General features: G+C 50.4%; 1 protein-coding gene across 1 annotated transcript; it reads right to left on the bottom strand.

Annotated features, from left to right (window-relative positions):
• Positions 1-437: 437 nt before the first annotated feature.
• Positions 438-26,662, bottom strand: NEK8 (NIMA related kinase 8). Its single transcript, XM_080982912.1, has 16 exons — positions 26,549-26,662; positions 23,598-23,803; positions 19,785-20,017; positions 17,662-17,793; positions 16,401-16,609; positions 14,900-14,979; positions 14,211-14,392; positions 13,154-13,304; positions 12,360-12,436; positions 10,402-10,519; positions 9,701-9,851; positions 9,176-9,339; positions 8,915-9,073; positions 8,639-8,797; positions 4,825-5,011; positions 438-1,399 (listed from the first exon to the last, which is right to left on the bottom strand). The coding sequence occupies exons 1-15, from the start codon at positions 26,593-26,595 to the stop codon at positions 4,983-4,985; spliced, it is 2,097 nt and encodes a 698-aa protein (XP_080839038.1). The 5' UTR covers positions 26,596-26,662; the 3' UTR covers positions 438-1,399; positions 4,825-4,982.
• Between the last annotated feature and the right edge of the window lie 641 nt (positions 26,663-27,303).

The following is a 27,303-nucleotide window of genomic DNA, read 5'->3' as shown; positions in this document are numbered from 1 at the left end:
CACTTTCTCCATTCCAGGCATCATTTTATAAACTTCTATCCTGTCGCCTCTTCCTCGCTTTTTCTCTCAACTGAAAAGTCCCGCATGTGTCCTCATAGGGGACTTGTTCCCCTCACCCCCCCCCCCAGATAATTTGGGTTGCCCTTTCCTGAACTTTCCCAGCTCATCGCTATCCTTTCGGAGGTGAGGCAACCAGAGGCCCCTTGTCCCACCCGCCACCTCCCAATCAGAGGCAAATGTGAATGCCACAGCCAGGGATAATAATAAATAATAATAATAATAATAATAATAATAATAATAATAATAATAAATTATTTATATCCCACCCTTCCCAGCCAAAGCTCAGAGCAGCTAACAACAGTAAAATAATACAGCATTCTAAGATCAATTCATTATAAAATCAGTTCAAATCAAATTAATGGCAACCATTGGGCTAGAGTTCTGTGAATATGTTGAAGGGTTTAATTGTGCAGAGGAGGAAAGAGTCTCAGAGCATGTACAGAGGAAGCCATTGCTAACTTGCAGAAGCCACTGCTATCTTCCAGAACGCGGCAGCTAGACTGGTGACTGGGAGCGGCTGCCGAGACCACATAACACTGGTCTTGAAAGACCTACATTGGCTCCCATGACGTTTCCGAGCACAATTCAAAGTGTTGGTGCTGATCTTTAAAGCCCTAAACGGCCTCGGTTCAGTATATCTGAAGGAGCGTATCCACCCCCATTGTTCAGCCCGGACACTGAGGTCCAGCGCCGAGGGCCTTCTGGCGGTTCCCTCCCTGCAAAAAGTGAGGTTACAGGGAACCAGACAGAGGGCCTTCTTGGTGGTGGTGCCCGCCCTGTGGAATGCCCTCCCACCAGATGTCAAGGAAATAAACAACTATCTGACTTTTAGAAGACAGCCCTGTTTAGGGAAGTTATTAATGTTTGATGTTTTATTGCTTTATTATTAATATTCTGTTGGGAGCCGCCCAGAGTGGCTGGGGAAACCCAGCCAGATGAGCAGGGTATAAATAATAAATTATTATTATTATTATTATTATTAGTCGGTTTGGGTCCAGTCAATGCCTGGATGGGCGGCCCAAGCTTAGTGGTAGTGCACCTGCCTTGCATGCAGAAGGTCCCAGGGTCAGTCCCTGACAGCATTTCTGGGTAGGACTGGGAAGGACTCCCTCTCTGACACCCTGGAGAACTGCTGCCAGTCAGTGTAGACAATACTGAGCTAGATGGACCTGTGGTCTCACTCAGCATAAGGCAGCATCCTCTGATCACCTGGGAACTACCTGCATGCCCCTGGGGTTCTGTGAGGTCTGGAGGGTGGCGGCAAAAAGGACAGGGCCTTTTCAGTGGTGGCTCCCTGCTTCTGGGGAAGAGGAGCAGTCACATACGCCACCTCGCGCTCCTTGGAGAAAAGGGGAGATACACATGTAATAAACCAACAAAATAAGAAGATTTCGAGACCCACAAGTTTGAGGTATTGTACCCAAAATTTGTTTGTTTTTTTGAATTCATATACAAAACCATTAAAATTATGCAAAGATAAGAATAATCAGCAATGTGTGTTACAAATTGGAAGATTTTTTTAAAAAATACTTCTCACTGTAAAAGCTTCATATTCAAGAACTATGTACACAGAGGCAAATATCAGTAAGAAAACTGCAAGCTGGAGAGCTTGAGTCCTAATATGAGGGCTTAAAATAGGGGGGAAACAAAACATCCCACTCTTTTAACACTCTTTTCTCAGGGTGCTTCTTGATTTCAAACATTTGTCTTTTGTTTGGAAGCTTGTTTAAGTTTCCCTCGGACTGATGGCTAAAACAATCCAAATGTGCTAATACCCTGACAGTTTGTGCTTGCTAATTAACTTGCATCCTCTCCCCTTTTGCTTGCTCAGCTATCTCGGCTCCCCCCCCCAGCATGGCTGTGCGACATCAAAGAGAACCTTTTTGGGACCCCCTTCCTGGCTCCAGCGGAAGAAAAGCCGCTTCCTTTTCATGTCAAGGAGACTGAACAGGGAATCAAAATGTCGCTGGCTTTTCAAGGGAACTAGCTAGAGCTGGAATGGAATGCTGGCAAATCACAGCACAAGGGACCCTCCAAAGGTCATCCAGTCCAACTCCCTGCAATTCCAAATCGTCCCAACGTTCTCCTCGAGGCCGGGCGTTTCCCAAAGGCCACTTTCTGCCCCCACAATTCACTCTGCTGCAAAGACAATGAGTTCTGAGCGGTTTCAAGGCTGGCAGGGGATAAAAGGGAGAAAACTTCACAAGCAAGTTCATGGTCAAACACATCCTGTGATTGAGACACAACACCTGGCCAGGTGAGACAACAGATGTGGAACTTGTCTACAAAGATCCATTACAATTGGAACAGGAGCCCAGAGTTAGGAGGCACTGCTTTTAAGGAGAGTCCTCAAGACGAGCTGAATGCCAGAGAAACGCAAAAACAGAAACATAAAAATCCTGCTCCTTGTCTGCTCCAGGGACTTGATCATACATCATAAGAGTTTGAAGGGACCCAAGGGTCATCTAGTCCAGTGTGTCTTGGGTCTCCAGCTGTTTTCGGACTACAATTCCCATCATCCCTGACCATTAGTCTTGCTGGTTAGGGATGATGGGACTTGTAGTCCGAAAAAGAGCTGGCGACCCAAGGCTGGGTCTGATCCAGTCCAGCCCCCTGCGATGTAGCTATCACAGCTAAGGAACCCCTGAGAGATGGCCACCTGGCCTCATTGCCTTAAGCAGGGCCGTGGCTACGGTGTGGGAGCTGTTATGGAAAAATCGAGGTGCGAGGCTGCTCAGTCACCCAGCTGGTCGGGCAGAGCCCGCGGGTCCCTGCGGAATAAAGGAAAGAGTCCAGCCACCAACCGGAGCAAATAGCTGTAGACCAAGGAGTTGATTTTATATTATTTTTAAAGCTAGGTAACTTCCCTGAGCTGTCAAGTTGAAAGGATACATTCAGACATAATATCTGTAACATTTAACAACTTTAAAGATGTGCCCCCCCCCCGTAATTTCCGTAACACAGCAAAATATAAAAGTACTGTACAATAAAACGTCAAACATTAAAAACTTCCCTGGGGCAAGGGGCTGCAGTCAAATATTGCCAACCCCTCGTGCGAAAAGTGAGCTCGGCTGGCGCGTGCTGGCAGGGGGCTGGTGGGAGTTTGTAGACCAAAACATTGGGAGGGTGCCAGGTTTCTGACAAAACGTTAGGTGGTGAAAACTGTTTGATCATGGAGTGGACACCCTTGGAAGTGGGCTTGCTTTGAGGTTGGATGGCCATCTGCCATGTATGATCTAGTTGAGATTCCTGTCTTGCAGGGGTTGGACTAGAGGACCTTTGGGGATCCCTCCCAACTTCGCAATTCTAGGTTGGCAAAGGCTGCTCTGCCGGCCGAGCGACCAGGATTGCAGACATTTCGCCAGGACTCTAAGTATGCAAAGTCAGCGTGCTGAAGGCACGCATTCCTTTCCTTTCGTAAATTCAAGCAAACAGGTGTGCGGCTGAGCACGGGCAACACGGCTCTGTGTCAGCTCCAGGCACTGGAGACAGAAAATAGGCCAGCGAACCCTCTGAAAACACGCACAGCTGCAGAGTGACGCAAAGGTCAGCCTCTGCCCTCTCCCGGACCTCGCCCTTTGCACCCGCCCCTCTGCTGGTATCTGAAATAGTCTCACCCAGCACCCCCTGCTGAGCTTTGTGTGGGGCCCAGGGCAGATCAACAGAAGAAACCTATTCCCCTCCATCGTCCACAGACTCCCTTGGAAGGTGGCAGACTCTCCTTCCTGGGGCGGTTTTAAACAGCCACCTGTCAGGGATTCGGTAGCTCTGTTCCTGCATTGCAGAGGGTTAGAATGGATGACACTTGGGGGTCCCTGGCACCTCTGCAATTCTATGGTAAAGGGAAAGGGAAAGTGGCCGACTCTGGGGTTGCGGCACTCATCTCGCTTTATTGGCAGAGGGAGCCGGCGTACAGCTTCTGGGTCATGTGGCCAGCATGACGAAGCCGCTTCTGGGGAACCAGAGCAGCGCACGGAAACGCCATTTACCTTCCCGCCAGAGCGGTACCTATTTATCTACTTGCACTTTGAGGTGCTTTCGAACTGCTAGGTGGGCAGGAGCAGGGACCGAGCAACGGGAGCTCACCCCGTCACGGGGATTCGAACCGCTGACCTTCTGATCAGCAAGTCCTAGGCTCTGTGGCTTAACCCACAGCGCCACCCGCGTCCCATGATTCTATGACTCTCCCATTATTTGAGGATGGCTCTCCCACCCGCCGCTTCCATCTCCTGTTCTCCCAAGCTCCTTTCACCTTTCCTAAGAGGACGGGAGGCACCAGCCCCCCCCCCTTGGGCAGAGCAAAGGCAGCAACATGAATCAGGGTCAGGGCTTGGAAAGCAGGAGACGAAGGGGAAAGGAGGGTGGGGGAGAAGAGAGAGAGAGAGAGAGAGAGAGAGAGAGGCTTTCAGTGCCTCTGAAGAAGCCTGGAATTGACTCATTCCCCGAGAGTGCCTGGGGCTGTGACAAGCGGCGTTCAGCGCTCCCCCCCCCCAGCCACCTGGGCATGCAAGATCCCACGCAGCACAGCCTCTGAGTCAGCTCAAGAGGGAGAGCAGTAAAAATAAACCCAGGGCCCACTTCCTTGCCCCCCAGCCAAGTCACGCTGGAGAAGCATCACAGGGAGAGAGAGATGGCTCAGCTACGGGGCACAGCTTCCCAGCATGCACTGCTCCCTCCTGGGGGGTGGCTGCCAAGTAATGCCTATGGAGCTGGATCCCCGTTTGGGGCAAGGACCTGGGGAGGAAGAGGGTGCCCGCCAGGTACCTGGGCCTGCAGGCAGGGGCTGAGTTCTCTCGGGCTGAGTTTGGCCAGGCGCTCTGCGTCGAAGGTCCAAAACAGGCTGCCGTGTGGGCCAGAGGGGGAAAGGCCTGCCAGAGGGGTGTCTGCAAAAGGAGGGGGCGGCGGGGCCCTCTGGTTTCTCCTCAGTGAGGACTGGGTTCCTCTGCCGCAGCTGAAACACAAGAGACACAGAGGCCCAGAGTCAATCTTGAGGGTGCGGGGTGGGGTTATAGATTTGGTCCTCCCTCCTCCCTTTTAACATAAGAACATAAAGAGAGCCTGCTGGATCAGGCCCATGGCCCATCTAGTCCAGCATCCTCTTCTCCCAGGGAACTAACTACCAGGTGCCACTTCTGGGAAGTCCGCAAGCAGGAATTGAGCACAAGGGCAGCCCTCTCCCCTCCTGTGGTTTCCAGAAACTGGTATCTGAAAGCCTTGCTGCCTCCAGGCGTGATTATACGATTATACGGTAATCTTTATTGTCATTGGCCCATACAGAACAACAAAATTTTTAAATACAATATACTCCCATAGGGACTCCTTACACTGCATTTAAAACCAAAATCACCTTTGGGTAGAAACTGTTTCTCAGGCGGCTAGTCCTAGTCTTTATGACCCTGAACCATCTTCCAGAAGGCAGAAGCTGAAAGAGATCATTTCCGGGGTGCGCACTATCCTGCGCAATCTCTGCAGCTTTCTTATGGCACCTGGAAGCGTAGATTTGATCCAAGGTGGGAAGAGTGCACCCAATTATTCTCTCCGCAGTCTTTACAACCCTGGACAGCATTGTTTTTTCCCTGGCCGTGCAGCTCCCAAACCACACACAGAGACCATAAGTTAATACACTCTCCACAGTACAATGGTAAAATGCCATCAACAGGTCCTTTGAGAGATTGTTTTTCCGGAGGATTCTCAGATCCAGCCCAGCCCAGCCGCCAATAATTTGTCTGATCCTCTTTTAAAGCCGCTCCAGTCAGTGGCCGCCCCTGCCTCCTGTGGCAGGAAGTTCCACAGTTTAACCATGCAGACTTTCTTTGGTCTGCCCTGAATCTTCCAGCTTCATTGGACGCCTACGAGTGAGAGCTCATGTTACAAGAGAGGGAGAAAACCGTTTGCCCATCCACTTTCTCCATGTCGTGAGTAATTTTATTAACTCCTATCGTTTTGCCTCTCACTCGCCTTTTCTCTCAACTAAAAAGTCTGTAACGCTGCAGCCTTCCTTCACAGGGGAGTCTCTCCCTCCCTCCCCTCGATCCTTTCGGTTGCCTTTTCTGGGTCCTTTTCCAACTTTCCGAAGTGAGGCACATCACTCGCATCCGAGGCGTCGGAAATTAGCCTGGCACGAGGACAGTGGTTGGCACGAGCCTTGGGGGGGGAATCAAAGACAGAGGGGCTTTGTCCCTGGAACTGGGGCTAAAGGGTTCTTTGTGGAATGGGGGGTTTGCTTTCTCTCTCTCTCCCCTTCCCCCCGCCTGGCCTTCCTTTTCACTCCCGGCCATCTTCACCCCCCTTGCAAGCAACATCCGAGTTACTGGGCAGGCTTCCCAGCCTTCTCACTGCCCCTCCATTCATGGACCACTGGCTTCTTGGCTATATGAGGTGCCAGCACCTTTCGCAGCCGAGAGAGAATGTAAGAACATCGGCACCTGCAGGATCAGGCCAAAGGCAGGGGTGTAGGAAGGGGGGTGCAGTGGGGGCGGATCTCCCCAGGTGCCCTCACCAAGGGGGGGTGACATTTGGCACACCACCCACCCGTGACTCCCAAGCCTACCCCAAGCCATCGGGGTAAGGCAGGGAGCTCCACTGCTTTGCTGGCGGCATTCCCCCCTTCCCCCTTTGTTCTGACAGCTTGGGGGAGGCTTGGGAGTCACGGGCAGGGGGCGCACCAAATGGGCAGCTCACTACGCCCCCCTGAGCATCTTGCTCCGCCCCCAGCTGCAGGGTACGCATGCCGCTTTGAGCACGCCCACCCCTACTCTGCCGCTGGCCAAAGGGAGCCCGTTTAGTCCAGCCTCCTGTTCTCCCCGCGGCCAGCCGGATGCCCCCAAAGGGAAACCTGCAAGCAAGATTCGAGCACAAGAGCCACACTTCCCCCTCCCGTGGTTTCCATCATCAAGGATTCAGAAGCACCGCTGCCTCTGATGGTGGAAGTTGCTGGTAGCCACTGAAAGCCTTATCCTCCATGAATTATAACCACAAAAGAGCCTGCTGGATTAGGCCAAAGGGGAGCCACATAGTCATAGCACCACAGAATGATAGAATTGTGGAGTTGGAAGGGACCCCCAAGGTTCATGTAGTCCAACCCCCTGCAATGCAGGAATCTCAATGAAAGCATCCAAGACAGATGGCCGTCCAACGGAAGTCCAGCTTCCTGTTTCCCCAGTGGCCAACCAGAATCCTGTGGGAAACCAGGAGCAGGATCTGAGCACAAGAGCGCTTCTCCCTCCTGCAGTTTCCAGCCACTGGTATTCAGAAGCAGCATGGCAGAGTGGAGCCTCTATCAAGGCTGGAGGCCACTGAGAGGCCCATCAGGATCTTCCTAGAAAGCCTTCCTTGCCAGAGAGGGTGTGGGCCGGAGCGCTCCGCTGAGCCCCTTCTGAATCTCCTTCCTCCTCCGCTCACCAGCCCCACTGCCAGCTGGCTCACTGCTGCCGCCGCCATGGCTCCACGTGGGCAGGACTGTGGCAGGTACCAGAGGAGGGACGTGGCCCGTGCCTCTGACTCAGCTCTCCAGCTGGCAGCAAGCGAAGCTGCAGCAAGGACGCGTGAGGACCTCTCGGGTACCCACCTCCCGGGCCAAAATGTACCCTTGCCCAGAAGCCCCACACGAGGGGCACTGGAAGAGTCAGACGCAAACAGGGATGAGAGCAGAGACGGCTTGTGCTCGCTTATTCCTTGCTGGCCCTGAAGGGAAATATACCCAGCAAATACAAATGAGCCGTAACCGATTGTGTTTTTATCCCTGTTTGCAAGTTGTTTGCTTTGTGTTGAAATGAGCAGTCACATTCACACCATGCACTGGAAGGGCTATGATGCGGCTTTAGACAGTCGCGGCTTTCCCCAAAGGATGCTGGGAAGTGTAGTCTGTTCTCAGAGCAGAGAATCATTAGGAGACTCCCCGAAACCCACCCCGTTCCCCTCCCTGAGCTACAATTCTCAGAGTGGTTTTAATAACCAATTCCTCTTTCCCAGGGAACTCTGGGAATCCTAACAACTGAGTACCCTCAACTGACTACAGCTCCCAGAATTCTTTGGGGGGGGTAGTCACGACTGCCTAAAGTGGTATCATAATGCTTCAACTGTATGGCCCGAACATGGCCCTAGTGGTTAAGGGTGTCGGACCAGGACTGGGGAGATCCGGGTTCAAATCTCTGCTCTGCTGTGACTGACGTTCAAGAAGCTTCAAGCTTTACCTTGGCTGAAACTGAGACCGAGAGCTGTTTGGGGACTCCAGAGCTACAATTCCCAGAGAGGTTTAACAATCAATCTCTCTTCCTAGAGCACTCTGGGAATTGTAGCTCGGGGAGGGGAATGGGGTCTCCTAATACTCCTCAGCGTCCTTAACATACAGCAATTCTCAGGATTCTTTTGGGGAAGCCACGGCTGCTGAAAGTGCTGTGGATGTGGCCAAAGTAACGGCAACGGAACTTACAGAACTTTCCTGCAGTGGGACAAACAATGGCGCTTTTGGTGGAAGGCGGACTGCAGCGGAACGGAAGCAGCGTCGCACCTTGTGAATGCTGTGCAAATGGAAAAGGACACTTTCTTACACCTGTGCACCCCCCAAAGGCACACTTACGTCTCACGGCCAGCAGGGTGCTTCCGTGGCAGCAGGAGACGGAGGCCACGAGGCTGGCGTGAGTCTCTCCCAGCTGCACGGGACGAGGACTCCGGGGCTCTTCATCCTTCCGCCCCAGGCGCCCCCTGGCGCTTTTCCCCCAGGTGTACACCTCGCCATCTGGGGAGAGAGGACGTCCGCAGCAGGTTAGGGTGGCGGGGAGGCCAGGCCAGACTCCCTCGGGGCCCACTGCACTGGAAACCAAGCCCCAAACCCCACTCCACCCCATCAGCTCACCTGCTCCCACAACGGTGGTGAAGGCATCGCCACAGCCCACCATGGTGACTCGGACAGCCTGGAGCCCCTCCACCAGGTAGGGGGTGCGGCTGGCACGGCAAGGGATGGGGCCCAGCTGTCCGTGTTGATTGCTGCCCACAGTGTAGCACTGGCCCGTGGCTGGCAACAGAAAAGGTAGAAGGGCAGGGAATAGCGCGACTCCTTCCTGCTCCTGGGTGATTTCTGAACCCCCCAAGAGAGGTGTCTTCACTGGATGCTCACCCGTGACGACTGCTGAGTGAGCCGTTCCAATGTCAGCCCACACAATGGCCTCTTCGCTCAAAGGGGCTGAGCAGGCGCAGCTGAAGACAAGGGCTTCCTCCACCTGGTCGGTGGCGAGGGGCTCCCCCTGGGGCAAGATCCTGTCCAGGCCTAGTTTGTTATACCTGGAGGGGAGGGGGGGAGGGGAGAGGAGGTCAAGGGAGGGCCAAGCTGCAGAACCACCCTCTGTTTGCAAAACTCTGCCTCCTCTGGATTTGGGAGACTCTGGCCTAGCAAAACACAGGATCCAACCAGACTTTCCTTGCCCCAATCCAGATTCGGCTCTTGCCCAGGAAGGAACAGGAGTGAGCCGTGTCAGGCCCTGGATATGAAGCCTCTGGTTTGGCCCTGCCTGCTGGCCTGGCTTCCCACTCTGGCCAGGTCAGCAGGATCAGACCTTCTGCTTTATGGCATTTCTGTTTCACTACCCTCCCTCCCCAATACTCCTGTGACCCCCTCCACCACGACACAGTCTCCCTGCCCTACCTGTTGCTCCCACAGGCCAGGACCTGGTTCCCCCCCGTCAGAATCATGGAGGCGTCGATGCCGCAGAGAACCTTCTGCGCCTCGTGGTCAGGTGGGATGGAGACCTGCTGCGGGGAGTTGTGGGACTCCTGGGTGCCCAGCCCCAAGCGTCCTGGGGAGAGAGGGAAGGGGTGGGAGGTAATAATAATAATAATAATAATAATAATAATAATAATAATAATTTATTATTTATACCCCGCCCATCTGGCTGAGTTTCCCCAGCCACCCTGGGTGGCTTCCAATTGAGTGTTAAAAACAATATAGCATCAAAAATTAAAAACTTCCCTAAAGAGGGCTGCCTTCAGATGTCTTTTAAAGAGAAGATAGCTGCTTATTTCCTTGACATCTGATGGGAGGGCGTTCCACAGGGCAGGCGCCACTACCGAGAAGGCCCTCTGCCTGGTTCCCTGTAACCTTACTTCTCGCAATGAGGGAACCGCCAGAAGGCCCTCGGCGCTGGATCTCAGTGTCCGGGCTGAACGATGGGGATGGAGACGCTCCTTTAGGTATACAGGACCGAGGCCATTTAGGGCTTTAAAGGTCAGCACCAACAATTTGAATTGTGCTTGGAAACGTACTGGGAGCCAATGAAGATCTCTCAGGATGAAAGGGAGCCAAGAGAACAGGCAGCCCCACCAACCCAGTGCACTGCCACCACTCACCATTGTCCCCTCTGCCCCACGCGAAGATCTCCCCTTCGTTGGAAACAGCCAGGACATGCGATGCCCCGCAGGCCACATGCGTTATCTCGTAGCCGAGCAGGGCCTCCACAATCTTGGGCTGCAGAGGGGGAAGGCAGCAACTGTTCAAGCAGTCTCCCCCCACAAGATCCCCCTCTCTCTCCCCACCCACCCAGCCCCTTTCATCCTGTCCCACAACTGCACAAGCCGCCCCCACCCACATCCCCAGCTGGCGGACCTGCAGCCAAATTTGCCGGGGAAGCATTGCCACCTCCCAGACACAGGAAACCCTCGTATGCCAGACAATAAAACCATCAGTTCAACGTGTTTCTATCCTGCCTTCATTCTGTCTTTAAAACTATGGAATGGCACACTAAGGAACTTGCTCCCGTGGGAATCAGGTATAGCCACAAAATAGGATGGGTTTAAAAGTCATGGGTTTGGGGGAAATTCATGGAGGAGACGGGTAATGATGGCTAGTTGCCAGGAGGGCTGTGCTCTGTCCTAAGAAGACCCGGCTGGATCAGGCCAGGGGTCAGTCCAGCATTCTCTTCTTCTTCTTTTTTAAATACTTTTATTTTGCTTTAAACAAATACAGATAAATATAAACAACCAAAATTACAAAAGAAAAATCCTTAATAATAATAATGATGATGAAAAAAGCTAAAAAACTACAAAAAATATCAAAGCACATGGCATAGAACATAAGCCATTATGGGAAAGAAAAAAGAAAAAGGAAAGGAGGAGAAGGAGGAGGGGAAAAAGAAAAAAGAAAAAAAAGAAGAAAAAGAGGAAGATGGGCCAAAACACAAGAAGCCTCATCTATTATACGCTTCCGTCAAGGTCACAACAGATCATTATTCTTATCAATTCTCTCTATCTGCATTCCATAGAATCCCTCATCTTGGTATCAGGGAACATTTCCCTTTGCGGTATCATTCTAAACATAACCAGGTCTTTCTTGATGAACCCTAATCAAGAACCCATTTTCTTCTCACAGCCGCCAACCAGATGCCTGCAGGAAACTAGCAAGCAGGATGTGAGCACAAGAACAACTCTCCCCTTCTGGGGCTTCCAGCAACTGGCATTCAGAAGCATAATAATAATAATAATAATAATAATAATAATAATAATAATTTTTATTTATACCCCGCCCTCCCCAGCCAAGACCGGGCTCAGGGCGGCTAACACCAGGTATAAAGACAATTGATTAAAATACAACTTAAAAACAAGATTAAGTACAATGTTAAAATGCAGCCTCATTTCAGTAGAAACTCAAATCAAAAACTTTTTAGGGATGAAAACATCAAATCTTCACCAAGGCCAACTATCCAGACTGGTCCTACGTGGGCCATAAAAAAAGCCAGGGAAGTCCCCAAATAGGAGTTCCATCACAGAAGGAGAAAGGAAAAAGGAAAGGGGGGAGGGAATCAAGTTGATTCCAAGCCAAAGGCCAGGCGGAACAACACAGAACAGCCATTGTGTCGAGTAGCCATCAACAGCCCTCTCCTCCACCCTTGGCAGGCACCCCTGCCACCTGTGGGAGTTTCCAAGTTTAAGTATGCGCCACGTAAAGGACTTTCTTCTATCTGCCTTCAACCTTCCAGCATTCAGTTTCCCTGGATGTCTCCAAGGTTGGTGGCAATAGATGCTTCTGAGTACCAGTTGCTGGAAACCCCTGGAGGGGAGAAGGCTGCTCTTGTGGCCTGCCTTGCTTGTGGGCTCCCCTTTGGGGGCATGTGGCTGGGCACTGTGAGAACAGGAGGCTGGGCTAGATGGGTCCCCTGGGGCCAGACCCAGCAGCCAGACCCAGCTCCTGTTCTTGTGATCAGGGTACAACAGCAGCCACAGGGAGGAATCCTGGCCTCCAGGGAATCTGGGGAAAGTGGCCAAACCAGCCCACCAGCCGAACGATGCTCAGAAATTGAGCCCTGGCCAACCTGGGTGACGTCTGTGAAGGTCTCGTGCCCCAGGCACCCACTGCTGCCGCTGCCAAAGGTCAGGACGATCCCTCGGTCTGCAGGGGGAAAGGAGAGCTGTCAGCACAGTCTGGAGAAGAGGTTGCCAAAGGAAGGAAGGAAGGAAAAGCTAAGCACCCCCACCTCCTCATGATCAAGGGGACAGTGAGTATGTATGCATAAACCCCCAAACAGAAATAATGGTGGGGCCACATCCCTGTGCAACCATCCCTTACACCACTGCTGCCCTCCACTGACAAGCAGGAAAATAATAATAATAATAATAATAATAATAATAATAATAATAAAAATAAAAATAAATTTTATTTATACCCCACCCTCCCCGGCCAGAGCCGGGCTCAGGACGACTAACAGCAATAAAATTTCAGTAAAAACATAATAAGAAAAAAGAAAAGGAAAAAGAACAATTTAAAATACAGGTTAAAATGCAATTTAAAATGAAGCCTCATTTTAAAAGTCAAAACCATAAAGGTGAGGGAAACATGAGGGTCAGACTGAATCCAAACCAAAGGCCAGGCGGAACAGCTCTGTCTTGCAGGCCCTGCAGAAAGATGTAAAGTCCCGCAGGGCCCTAGTCTCTTGTCACAGAGCATTCCACCAAATCGGGGCCACAGCTGAAAAGGCCCTGGCCCTAGTTGAGATCAATCTAACCACCTTGTGACTTGGGACCTCCAAAATGTTGTCATTTGTGGACTTTAAGGTCCTCCACGGATCATACCAGGAGAGGCAGTCCCCTTAGCTTGTTTTTGTTGTACCTGTCAGGCAGGTGGTGAAAAGGTCCCCGCAGGCCACGAGCTTGATGGTCACCCCGGACTGGCCCTCCAGGAAGCGGCAGACAAACTGGGGCTGCAGCTGCTCAGTGGCCCCGGGGAGCGAGGGCCCCCCCGCCGTGCCAAGTGGGGGCGGCTGGTGGAGAGAGAGAGAAAAAAAACAGCGGGAAGAGGGCATGTTACATTCCTGCCCGGGTCAGTCGGAGCAAACTGGGCCTAGTTTGAATGGCGGCTGGTGGCAACAGGGTCAGGGCTCAGCGATGCAGCATCCAAAGCAAGCAGAGATGCTTGAGCATGTGCAGAACGCACTGAAGTGTCCTGGCTGCCAAAACCCGCCCTTGGGGGGGGGGAACATCTGGGGCTAACAGCAAGAGAATACAGGCCAGGAGACATTGCCACCAGGCATGTGTGAACCCCAGGGGCCTAGCATGAATTCTATTTATGCAACCTTAACTGGCTAGAGGGACGTGGGTGGTGCTGTGGGTTAAACCACTGAGCCTAGGACTTGCCGATCAGAAGGTCGGTGGTTTGAATCCCCGCGATGGGGTGAGCTCCCATTGCTCGGTCCCTGCTCCTGCCAACCTAGCAGTTCGAAAGCGTGTCAAAGTGCAAGTAGATAAATAGGTACCACTCTGGCGGGAAGGTAAACGGCGTTTCCATGTGCTGCTCTGGCTCACCACATGACCTGGAAGCTGTACGCCGGCTCCCTCGGCCAATAAAGCGAGATGAGCGCAGCAACCCCAGAGTCGGCCACAACTGGACCTAATGGTCAGGGGTCCCTTTACCTTTAACTGGCTAGATTTTAACCACACAAGGTTGACATTGCTCAGGTTAACTGTGCAAAAGATGTGATCGTACTGTACAACGAAACACAGGGCCCAGGAGTTTCAAGCAGAAGGACAAGCTGGTCTAATGTAAGGCATATTTAGAGATTCTCAGTCAGCCTCCTTCCTCATTTCAATAATCCCCAGAGCTGGGAGACAGATAGCGAGGGGCTCCTCACCCACCCACGAACCTGTGGGACCCCTCCTCGCCCTCTCACCTCCCACAGGATCAGCCGCCCAGATTTGGTCACGCCCGCCTTCTGGGTCCTTCCGGTGGAGACCTGCACCACTTCGGTGTTCAGCATGGGCAGGCGCAGAGGGAGGGTGATCCCGCCCCCCCAGGTGTAGACGGAAGATGGGGCGGGGGGGATGCCTGGCCTCGCCGAGCCAGCTCTGGAGCCTGGGTCCAAGAGAAAAGCCCTGTGAGTTAGTGGACCTGGGGGGCGGGGGAAGTGGGGAACCCCCAGACTCAGGAAAGGGGAGGTTGGTGGTGTGGAAGGCCATTGTTATCTGGTTGGCCATTGGGAGAAGAGGATGCTGAACTGGGTGGGCCATTGGCCTGATCCAGCAGGACAGAAAATAACAGCAGATAATAATAATAATAATTATATTATTATTATAATATAATAATAATTATAATGTAATATAATAATATAATATAATATTAATAATTAATAATAATAATAATAAAATTAACACAGCATTTTAAAATCAATTAAAAGATAACTTTCGATATGGGAAGGATGCATTGACCATACATGCCCTTGTCAGCTGTGGTGCCCCAAACTAAAGCCTTCACACACACCCCACCCCAGTAGTGCCCTCTGGGCCACTGGGGAAGGGCCCCAGGCAATGCCCCCCCCAAATAAAGGGTGTGCAGCCCTCTTCCAAAGGCCTCCCACCTTACCTCTGGCTCTAGGGCCGACGGCTCCTGCTCCCACCCTGCCGTGGGTCACTGGTGGCACAGCGGCCAGCGGCTTCTCGGGCCTGGGGGGGGGGGGAGAAAGAGGATGAGCTTCTCTCAGACAGTGGTGGCAGGGAAGGGCTGCAGCTCAGAGGAAGAGTATCTGCTTGGCATGCAGAAGGCCCCAGGTCTAAGGCCCAGTGGCAGCATCTCTGGGTAAGGCCCGGGAAGATTCCTGTCTTGAAACCTTGGAGAACTGCCACTCAGTGCAGACAGTACTGAGCTAGACAGGGCAATGGGCTGACTTAGCCTAAGGCAGCCTCCTATGTTCCTATTTCTAAAAGGAAAACGGAAGGGACTTCTGTTGAAGGATGTTGATAAGAGCTAGAAGGTGTGCTGAGGAGGGCGACCAGGATGATCAAGGGTCTGGAAACAGAGTCTTAAGAGGAACGGGTGAGGGAGTTGGGGATGTTTAGCCTGGAAAAGAGGAGACACTGAGAGCCATATTCAAATATCTAAAGGGCTGTCAAATGGAAGAGGGAGCAAGCTTCTTTTCTCCTTCTCTAGAGCAGGCATAGGCAAACTCCGGCCCTCCAGATGTTTGGGACTACAATTCCCATCATCCCTGACCATGGGTCCTGTTAGTTAGGGATGATGGGAGTTGTAGTCCCAAACATCTGGAGGGCTGGAATTTGCCAATGCCTGCTCTAGAGGGTAGGACTTGAACCAAGAGGAGTTTTTAAGCAGAGGTTGGATGACCACCTGCAACTGATGCTTTAGCTGAGATTCCTGCATTGCAGGGGGTTGGACTAGAGGACGCTTGGGGTTCCCTTCCAACTCTACAATATTATGATTCTATGGTTCTTCATGCAGTGCATGGCTAAAGGACGGAACTCCCTCCTGCAGGGATGGCCACCAATTTGGATGCCTTAAAAGAGGACAAATTCATAGAGCGGAAGGCTATCAATGGGCACCAGCCATGATGGCTGTGAAGCAGCCATGCTTCTGAATCCCAGATGCTGGAAACCACAGGAGGGGAGAGGGCTCTTGCGCTCATGTCCTCCTTGTGGCCTTCTCATTAGGGCATCTGCTTGAGAACAGGATGCTGGGCCAGATGGACCACTGGCCTGATCCAGCAGGCTCTTATGCTCTTCGTCTGGAACCATGAGGACTAGAATCTTACTTTACAGCTCTACAGCAAAGGACCTTCTTTCAAAGCCCTGGGCTTGATCCTCGGTGGCATCTCCCGGTAAGGATAGATCAGTTGGTATAGCATGAGACTCAGTCTCAGGGTTTGGGGCAAAAGGATTCCTGCATAGATGACCCTCGCGGTCCCTTCCAATGCTACAATTCTATAATCCTATGACTAGGAACATCCCCTGCCTGGGAGCCTAGGGAGTCGCTGCTGCCAGCCAGTGCAAGCCCTACTGAGCTAAGTGGGCCCATGAGCTGAGTGTTCCTGGAGGAGGGGGCGTCAGCGCCGCCACATGGGCCCAGGACTTGCCTCCTCATCCTGACACTGCCGACGTCGGTGTAGAGGTTCAGGAGGGGACGGGCGCAGATGGCCTCCGCCATGATGTCGTTGAGCTGGGGCCGCTTGGAGGGGTCCAGGTTGAGCAGGCTGAGGATCAGCTGGCGTAGTTCGGGGCTGTAGCGGTCCGAGATGGGGGCGAAAGTCCCACTCATGATCTTCAGGACCAAGGCGGGCAGGTTCTGTGTGCGAATGATGGCGGGACAGTTAGGAGAGAAGGCCTGGAATGCCGCCTTGCCATACAGTAATAGGCAAGGAGTGGCCAGCGCCAACCCAGCAAGGCAGGGCACATAAAGGAGACGCTCTCTAGCTTGAGAAAAAGGAAGGAAGGAAGATGGTGAGGGGACGTTTGTGAAATCGTTGACTAGACCAGTGGTTCTCAAAGTGGGTGGTACTGCTCCCAGGGGAGGGAGATTCCCTGGGGGAACCCTAAGAGGCAAGGGGGGCACTGGAGGCGGGGCCCTCAAGGCAGGCTGATCACTTATTTACGATTGACCAGGCTGGAGCCTAGAGCGAAACACCTTCTTTGCTTTGTATTCAAAGGTTTACTGCTTTTATCACTCTCAAAGCTATTTCTTTGGGTCACGTCTGTTTGCCACAAGTCACAAGATAGCCAATTATTGGTAACATATATTGATTTTCTTAATAAACTAGTTATAGCACATCTGTGATAGGTGAAGGTTTGTGTGTAACTTATATATTAAAAATTTTATGCTATAAACCTCCTTCATCCTTATGGTTTTGTCAGTAAGAATGAGCCCAATTTTTCCATGCAGTATCTGGTATCAACGGATCAAGTTCATCAGTTCCGAAACTAAATAATTATAATTGGATTTTGAATAAACATGCAATTAATTGTTACTGTTTTGAATGTTCTTGCAATATCTTCCTCATACCGCAAACCAGTATTCTGAACAATCCTTTTTTATAGGGTAGGGTGGGGTGCACTGGGGAATAATTTAGGGAACCATGGGGGCAGTGGCCTCAAAATGCCTGGGAACCACAGGACTAAGCTGAGGGCCGGTTTATCTGACCTGGCCGTCAAGCAGTCTTCTGGCCAGGGGACCAGCTTCCTAGAGGCATGAAGCTGTCCCCTCTCGGAGACTGGATGCTGGTCCACTGCACAGACCACGACACAATCGTTAACGGGACTGAGGCTGAGCAGACAGGGCGTTCAGGACACAGAGACTGGCCAGCCCTCCACTCCAACCAGATTTCGAAGGTGTCTCCTTACCGCGGCCTCAAAAGCCCTCTTCAGGCTGGCCAGCTCGTAGAGCACACAGCCCAGAGCCCAGATGTCACTCTTCTGGTTGTAAGGCTTGCCCTCGCAGAGCTCCGGGGAGATGTAGCAGGGGGTACCCACCACCTAGGAAGCAACACGGATGTGCGAATGAGGCCCGGAGCAAAGGTGGAGGGGTGGGTATTACTTTCTCTTTTTTCTTGAATAATGTTATTAACGTTCTAATAAAAAGACTACTTTTTAACCCAGGAAAAGCTTCTCAAAAGTTTGGGGTCGTCTTATACGCCAGCTACAGCAGCAACTCCTGCAGCAACTACCTACCAAAGGATAAAATGACAGCAAATTAAATCAGAGGACACCAAGCTCTCTAGATGAAGCAGAAATACGCTTGAAAATTGGCCCCAGAAGCCCCCGGCCACTTGGAAGTGGAGTGGATTTCCGAGCTGGACTGGAGACTGATTTTTAAAATTTTTATTTGGTGTGCGTTGGAAGAGGGGTAGTTTTATACAGCGAGTATATCCCAAACTCTATATTTTAACTGGAAAAGTTGGGGGGTTGTCTTATACGCCCAGTTGTCTTATACCCCGGAAAATACGGTATATATCAAATATCCTTGTTTCCCAAGAAGAAAATGAATAAATGAAATAGAAACAGGAAAAAAAGAAAATGACATGTGTGATGGGAATCCTATAACAAAAAAACTGATAGTGCTGAGAATAAATTAAAAAGATATAATCATTTACAGGGTCTTTCCAGAAATGTAAGAATAGGGCCCACTTTTCAATACGTATTTGTTCTCTTGATTATTTTTCTGATGTGTGAGTTTTATCCTTAAAATAAACTTTATCATCAAGTTTTCCTTAACTAATACGTTACGGCAGGAGGATTGTATTTTTCCATTTCTGTGCAATACTCTTTCTTTCGGTGGGGGGGCAAAAAGCCCCTGTATCCAGAGACAGGATCAGTTTCTCCCACCCCAAGATCCATATCTACATTCAGGACGCTCACAGTGTGAGATGACAGCAGGTCTCCCAGCTCAGAGAGATCCTGGTGGCTCAAGCTAACTTTAGGTAAAGGTAAAGGGACCCCTGACCATTAGGTCCAGTCGTGACCGACTCTGGGGCTGCGGCGCTCATCTCGCTTTATTGGCCGAGGGAGCCGGTGTACAGCTTCCGGGTCATGTGGCCAGCAAGACTAAGCTGCTTTTGGAGCAGTACCTATTTATCTACTTGTACTTTTGAGGTGCTTTTGAACTGCTAGGTTGGCAGGAGCAGGGACCGAGCAACGGGAGCTCAACCCGTCATTGTGGGGATTCAAACCGCTGACCTTCTGATCGGCAAGTCCTAGGCTCTGTGGTTTAACCCACAGCGCCACCTGCGTCCCCAAGCTAACTTTGGGCTAGTTTATATTCATGTACAGTGGTACCTCGGGTTACATACACTTCAGGTTACATATGCTTCAGGTTACAGACTCCGCTAACCTAGAAATAGTGCTTCAGGTTAAGAACTTTGCTTCAGGATAAGAACAGAAATTGGGCTCCAGCGGCAGCAGGAGGCCTCATTAGCTAAAGTGGTGCTTCAGGTTAAGAACAGTTTCAGGTTAAGTACGGACCTCCGGAACGAATTAAGTACTTAACTCGAGGTACCACTGTATTTATTATAAGGTCTGTTCCCAAAAGATCCCAGGTTGGGCAAATGACAAAACAGCAAATAAACAAATCCACACACACCCCAATAAGATATAATAAAAGCTTATCTAAAAGAATTTATAAACAATCAAATATCCTCACAGCTAATAATTTCAAGGCTGCTAGGAAAGTCTCTTTCACCCATTTGGTGCCTGTGAGAATGTTTGTTCTTTAAAATTCCTCCTGGACCATGCAGTGACGGGTGAGTAAGAAACCAAAGAAATTAACCCAATAATAATACCAAATGGCCTCATGAGGGAGAGCATTCCACAAACAGGGACCCACCGCTAAGAAGGCCCTGTCAAGGGGCAGTAGCACATTGGCTGCCCTGTGACTGACACCAAACCTGGCCAGTCCAGAGGCTTCAAATCACCGGCCAATCGCAGGGGGAGGGACGTGGACACCAGGAGTTGCTATCAGTTGTTCTCACCGTGTAAGCTTTGCTCTTGCTACTGAGGATCTTGGAGATGCCAAAGTCCCCAATCTTGACGATCATGTGGTGCTTGTCCAGGAGGATGTTCTGAGTCTTGAGGTCCCGGTGGAGGATCTGCTTGGCGTGGACGTGGTGGAGGGCCAGGAGGATCTGGACAAAGAAGTGGAGGATGGTCTCCTCGTCCAGGAGGGAGTTGCCCCTCTTGTGGATGAACTCAGCCAGCGTCCCACCTGGAAGGGAGCAAGCAGAGAGAGGCCAGCATAATACCTGGGGCATGGTGGGATTAGCGAGGGGGCTGCTAAGAGCCAAGGGGGTGGCAGGTGGACACTGGAAGTGAAAACGACTACCAGACTTTCTTTGAAAAGCTGGTATCATTGAATCAAGTACATCCATTTTGTTGAATGAAACTGAATAGTTCATATATACAATGGTACCTCGGGTTAAGTACTTAATTCGTTCCAGAGGTCCGTACTTAACCTGAAACTGTTCTTAACCTGAAGCACCACTTTAGCTAATGGGGCCTCCTGCTGCCGCCGCGCCACCAGAGCACGATTTCTGTTCTCATCCTGAAGCAAAGTTCTTAACCCGAAGTACTATTTCTGGGTTAGCGGAGTCTGTAACCTGAAGCTTATGTAACCCGAGGTACCACTGTAGTTTTAATTGGATTTTGAATAAACGTGCAATTAAATGTTACGGTTTTGAACTTGACTGTGTTATCAACTTCCTTACAGGGCTGTTATGTACTGAGTTGAATAGGATCCAAAATGCAGCAGTCTGATTGGTCCTAGAACAATAGGATTCAGAATGCAGCAGTCTGATTGGTCCTAGAACTATAGGATTCAGAATGCAGCAGTCTGATTGGTCCTAGAACAATAGGATCCAGAATGCAGCAGTCTGATTGGTCCTAGAACAATAGGATCCAGAATGCAGCAGTCTGATTGGTCCACAGGAGCCACCCAATCCAACACCGGGTGGAAGTGAATCTGCAACCTGATTGGCCTACAGGAGAATCCCAGAATTAGCCAATCACGTGGGGCCCATTGTGTAAATTATGTATATAAAGGAGACATTTCGGAGGAACTTCCATTCCTCACTACTCTGAGCTGAATAAAGAGCATGAAATCCACACTCGACTCCGAGTATATTTCAAGGGCCAAGCAAACTGCTATTGTGAATCATGTTTTTATTGGGGTAGGGGGCACTGGGGGTGCGTTTATGGAACCTAGGAGGCATGGCCCCCAAAGCTTTGGGGCCTACTGGTCTAAACTGCTTTTGATACTGCATTTTAAATTGTTGTGATTTTAGATTTTAAATTCTTATCATAGAATTGTAGAGTTGAAAGGGACACACACAGGGTCATCTAGTGCATCTCCCTGCAATGCACCATATTTTGAAGGGCTAGTGATAAATAGAATAATAACAGAAATAACAGAAAGCCGCCCCGCCCCCCAGGAAAACTACAGCACTTTCTCCCCTGAATGGGAGCAGAGCTACAGTTGTCCCTAGACGGGTTAAACCCTGCGCTCCTTGACAAGGGTGGAACCACAAGGAAGAAAGGCAGAGCGAGCTGAACCTGTTCCTTCTGCCTCAAAGATATGGGGGTCTGTGGATCCTCCTAGTCCAGGAAGCACACCCCTGCTGCCCTCCCCTTGCGGAAAACACACATGCCAAACAAACCCGGTGCTCTTTTGTTTCCAAACCACAAACCCAAAGCCAAATCTCAGGTTTGCAGCTACCTTGCCACCACTGGTGGCTTTGAAACCTGAAACCTCCTTTTCACCTGCCTGAAGGTGACCTGCAAAGAAGAGGGTGGGGAGGGGGAGGTGATGTGCTGGGGGCCAGGCCCTGGGAACAATGGTGTTCCTCTCTGGCATTCTTCCCACTGCCATAAGCCCAGGTGTTGCTAGGAAGCCGCACGTCAAAGACTGCCTTGACCTGGAGGCTGGAGAGGGAGGGCTCAGTGCCTTTTTCCCCCCAACGGTTTTTCTCGAGCTTTAGCTCTCCCAGGAGAAGGAAGGCAGATGCTGGAAGTTCCTTTTGATTGTGTCAGGGCATTGGTCCATGTAGTTCAGTGCTGCCAGCAGCTCATAAGGAGAGCCTGCTGGATCAGGCCAATGAGCAGCCGCCGAGACCATATAACACTGGTCTTGAAAGACCTACATTGGCTCCCAGTACGTTTCCAAGCACAATTCAAAGTGTTGGTGCTGACCTTTAAAGCCCTAAACGGCCTCGGTCCAGTATATCTGAAGGAGTGTCCCACCTCCATCGTTCTACCCGGACACTGAGGTCCAGCACCGAGGGCCTTTTGGCGGTTCCCTCTCTGCAAGAAGCCAAGTTACAGGGAACCAGGCAGAGGGCCTTCTCAGTAGTGGCACCCGCCCTGTGGAACGCCCTCCCACCAGATGTCAAAGAGAAAAATAACTACCAAACTTTTAGAAGACATCTAAAGGCAGCCCTGTTTAGGGAAGCTTTCAATGTTTAATAGGTTATTGTATTTTGGTGTTTTGTTGGAAGCCGCCCAGAGTGGCTGGGGAAACCCAGCCAGATGGGCGGAGTATAAATAATAAATTATCATCATCATCATCATCATCATCATCATCATCATTATTAATGTCCCATCTAGACCAGCATCCTCTTCTCATAGGGGCTAGCCTGAGAGCAACTCTCTCCTCCTGTGGTTCCCAGCAACGGGGATTCAGAAACATTGCCGCTTCCACGCTTCCAGCTATGGAGGCACAGCATAGCCATCATGGCTGGCAGCCATCGGCAGCCCTCCCCTCCATGAGTCTTTCCCAGTTTGGTCAAGCTGAGATTAAACCCAAGCGCAGAAAAAATGTTACTATTTTCAAACCAGGTCAGCTCAGTCAGTAGGGCATGAGACCCTTAATCTCAGGGTCAGGGGTTTAAGCCCCACACTGGGTAAAAGATTCCTGTATTGCAGGGGGTTGGACTAGATGACTCTCATGGTCCCTTCCAACTCTACGATTATATGATTCTAAGGAAATAAAACAGGCCAGGGGTAGGGAACCAGGGGCCTTCTAGGTGGGACTCCCAATTCCCAGCAGACCCAGTGTCCGGGGATTATGGAAGTCCAGCAGTTTCTTGAGGATGATAATAATAATAATAATAATAATAATAATAATAATAATAATATTTTATACCCCGCCCATCTGGCTGGGTTTCCCCAGCCACTCTGGGCTGTTCCCAACAAAAGATTAAAATACAATAATTCATCAAATGTTAAAAACTTCCCTGAACAGGGCTGCCTTCAGATGTCTTCTAAAAGTCAGATAGTTCTTTATTTCCTTGACATCTGACGGGAGGGCGTTCCACAGGGCAGGCGCCACCACCATGAAGGCCCTTTACCTGGTTCCCTGTAACCTCACTTCTCACAGTGAGGAAATCACCAGAAGGCCCTCGGAGCTGGACCTCAGCGTCCGGGCAGAACGATGGGGATGGAGACACTCCTTCAGGTCTACTGGGCCGAGGCCGTTTAGGGCTTTAAAAGTCAAGCGACACTTTGATTTGTGCTCGGAAACGTACTGGGAGCCAATGTGTGGTGTTGAACAGCTGCCCCAAACCTGGCACCCTCAAGACTGAATGATTTTTTTTTGGGGGGGGGAGCTGGCAGAACCACAGCTGTACAGGCTGGGACTGATGGGAGTCCAAAACATCTGAAGGGTGCTAGGATAGCTGAAGGGCAGCCTTCAGCCTGCAGGGCCTGTATTGCACCCTAACCCTTTCCTTAGAGGTACGAGCCTTTAGGTGTCAGGAGTGTGCCTTGCTGCCTTGGGGACCCACGATCCTCACCTGGCGCATACTCCATGGAGATCATGAGCGCCTTGTCCTCCAGGAAGTTCTCGTAGTATTCGATGACATGGGGGTGGTGGAGCAGCTTCAGCACTTGGCACTCGTTCTGGGCGGCCAGCCGCTCGTCCTTGGTCATCTGCTCCACGGGGATCTGCTTCAGGATCACCAGCTTCTGGTCCATTTTCCGAAGGCAGAGGTGGACGATCCTGAGGGACAGGGAGCCACAAAAAGACCAAGAAGGAAGTCAGCCCCTAAGCATCGGAAGCCATATTGGTACGCAGTCTGGCCATGGAGTCACCCAGCTCAGGGCTGTCAGTTCTGACTGGCAGAGGCTCACCAGGGTGTCAGGGACAGGAAAATAATAATAATATTATTTATTTATTTATACATACATACATACATACATACCCACCCCGCCCTCCCCTGCCAAGACCGGGCTCAGGGCAGCTAACAGCGAATATAAATACAGTAAAAACATTAAGAACAAAACAAAAACAAAAAAACAAAAACCCAACAAAGAGTTGATTAAAATATAAGTTAGAGTACAGTTTAAAATGCAGCTTAAAATGCAGCCTTGTTTTAGTGATAGCCTATAGATCAAAGCCATAAGGGGAGAAAACGTCAAATATTCACTGGGGCAAACTACCCATGCTGGTCCTACATGGGCCAGCAAAAAGAGCCAAGGGAAAATTTATATACAAAATCCCATATGAGGGGTTCCACCAAAAAAATAAAGAAATGGGGGGGGGGTAGACTGAGTCCAGCCCAAAGGCCAGGCGGAACAGCTCCGTCTTGCAGGCCCTGCGGAAAGATGTCAAATCCTGCAGGGCCCTAGTCTCTTGTGACAGAGCGTTCTACCAGGCCGGGGCCAGAGCTGAAAAGGCCCTGGCTGAGGCCAATCTAACCTCCTTCCAAAGTGTTGTTATTCATGGACCTTAAGGTCCTCCGCAGGGCACACCAGGAGAGGCAGTCCCATAGGTATGAGGGTCCTAGGCCGCATAGGGCTTTAAAGGTCAAAACCAGCACCTTAAACCTGACCCTGTACTCCACCGGGAGCCAGTGCAACTGGTAAAGCACTGGGTGAATGTGATCTCGCGGCAAGGAGCCCGTAAGGAGTCTTGCCATGGCATTCTGCACCTGTGGAGTTTTTTAAACATTAGGAGGAACTTTCTGATGGTATGAGCCATTTAGCAGTGGAATGGACTACCATGGACTCTTCTGCATTGGAGAGTTTTCAAACAGGTTGGTTGGCCAGGGATTCTTTAGCTGTGATTCCTGCACAGCAGGGGCCTAGATGAATCTTGGGGTTCCTTTCCAGCCCTACAATTCTATGATTCTATAGCAGTAAGATCCTTTTTGAACCTGGGGTCTTCAGGACACAAAGCAGGCATCTCCACCATTGCAGGGGGGAAAGCCTCAAAGCTGTGCCATGGCTGAAATATCTGGATGAGTCATCCTCAGTTAGCTCAGTTGCCCATCTGTGAAATGGAAGCAGTAAACATGGCCTACTTTCCAGCTCTGGAAAAGCGTACAAATGAAAATGTAATGCACATATGACTAGAACACCCCCTTAGGACATTTTGCGTCACGGCTGTTTTATCTGGGGAGTGTAACATGTGAATGTGACTCACGCAGGAGAGAAATGATGGGACACTCTTTTTTTTTAAAAAAAGTCGGAATGCGGAATCTGTGGCCCTCCAGATGTCATGGCGCTGTGACCCCCCATCAACCCCCAACATGGGCAATGGTCAAGGGATGATGGGAGTTGTAGTCCAACAACATCTGGAGGACTGCAGAGCCCCTGCTTTAAAACTGCTGCTGGCTTTACGGCATTTTGCTTTCATTATTGTGTATAATTTTTAATTCTTTTTAACTCTTAGTTGTCTTTATACTGATTGTATATACTAGTGTAGAGGGAAAGCATTAATGAAAGAAAAGGTGAATTTAAGGCCTAGGGTCACACGATTCCACATGAGCTCCGCCATAGGCTGGCTCCAATTGCATTTTGTTCAGAGTAGACCTACTGAAATAATGAACAGACCTCAGCCCTGAGGCAGCCTGCTGTGATTTAAATGACATCCAGCTTAAAATAACCACATACAAAGTAAAATGCAGCCGATAAGCCATGCAGTGTTAAATGGAGAGAATATAAAAGAACCTCCTGAAATTAAGTGCAATTAAGTCTGGGAACGTAAGAGCGCCTTTAACGGGCGCCAAAACATCATTAAGGGTGGGGCTCAAACTTCGCTCAGAGAGGAGACTGTTCTACTCAATACTTCCTATACCTTCCTATCCAGACATTTCCCTCCAGAGATAGGGAAGCTAATCTGTGCCAAGGTGACCCAAGGAACTTCATGGCTCCTTCAGTGCAGGATTTGAACCCAGATCACCCTGCATTCCTTGGCCACAATGCCACACTGGCTCTCATCCTCTGCATGCTTCCTTGGGAGTAAGCGCCACTTTTATTTTGAGTGGGTTAAATTGTGCATAGAGAATGGCAGATTGAGAAAATGCCTGGCCAATGGGGGAACGTGATTTCATACTAAGTTGTTTTTTTTAATGCAGTCATAGCATTATACATATACATCTATACAGTATAAGCTCCTTTTATTTGCATATGCAATACACGCACATTAATATGCATATGCATATTTTTGTAGCTTCTTCATTTGCATAGGTTCATTATTCGAAAATAGCATTTTTTTAAAAAAGCTTTCCTAGGACAGGGGTGCAACCTTAGCAAGAAAGAGATGCGAGGGGGGAAAGGGGTGCTTCGTCGGGACGCCCCTTTCAAATTGGGGGTGGGGCGCCCCCAAAACCCTGATTGGCTGGAGGGAGGGGTGCGCCCCTCCCATCACCATGGCAACAGCGTCGGCATGCACCCGCGAGTGCGAGATAGAGAGAAAGAGAGAGTGTGTGTTTTCCTCCCGCCCGCTCGCCCCCGTTCTCACCCGAACGCCCCCCTCCCGACCACCCGGATTCGCTCGTATTTCTCCATCGCGCTTCTTCTCTCCCCGCCAGGCCGCGGCCACAGGGTCTCGCGTCGCCATGGAGACGCTTCCGGGATGAGGGTTACGGCGGCCACCGAGGGACAAGGCTGGCCGGGCAGCGCCGTGCCACGTTGCTTGGTGGGGAATAGGTGGGTAGCAAGGGCCGCCGGCAGCGAAAGAGTTAACGGGAAATTCGCTCCTGAAATGGCCCCCACCATCGGGAACTGGGAGAATAAACCCATCACAAACCACACAAACAAACAAACAAGAACATTGATTTAATAATTATTACATTTAATTATTTATTTAATAATTATTGCATTTAAGTATTGACTGAAGGATTATTGCATTTAATTATTAATTTAATGATTTTAAAAATTATTGTTGTTGTTATTAACAAGACAAACCTGAATGCTATTTTCTTTTTCTTTCTCTGCTTAAGGGATCCTTGCTAAACTTCAATAGTCATAGCATAAATAAACAATAAACTAGCTGCCAAACAGTAACAGCAACATGACAATAATCAATCAATAACATAACTATCAGAATCACAACAGCAATAGCAAACACTAGCAAAACGCTGACAACAAGGTTACCTTCCTCCCATTCTCGTTCCCTGTTCCCTGCGACCATTCTCACAACAAGCCTGTGAGGTAGGCTCACACTGCTGAGAGGTGGTGACTGGCCCAAGGGTCCCCATCACGACCAAAGGCTTG

This window comes from Podarcis pityusensis (assembly GCF_964106645.2).
Source record: "Podarcis pityusensis genome assembly, chromosome: 15".
Taxonomy (NCBI): domain Eukaryota; kingdom Metazoa; phylum Chordata; class Lepidosauria; order Squamata; family Lacertidae; genus Podarcis; species Podarcis pityusensis.
This window is presented reverse-complemented; position numbering and strand designations above follow the sequence as displayed.

What these genes read in the sequence shown, in the direction of transcription:
- NEK8 (XM_080982912.1), bottom strand. Translation starts at nt 26,595, where the DNA reads ATGGAGAAATACGAGCGAATCCGGGTGGTCGGGAGGGGGGCGTTCGG. An exon ending in CTGGCCTGTGGGAGCAACAG is followed by an intron (nt 9,340 to 9,700) that starts GTAGGGCAGGGA and finishes CCTCCCCTCCAG; the next exon opens with GTATAACAAACTAGGCCTGG. An exon ending in CACCACCGTTGTGGGAGCAG is followed by an intron (nt 8,798 to 8,914) that starts GTGAGCTGATGG and finishes CTCTCTCCCCAG; the next exon opens with ATGGCGAGGTGTACACCTGG.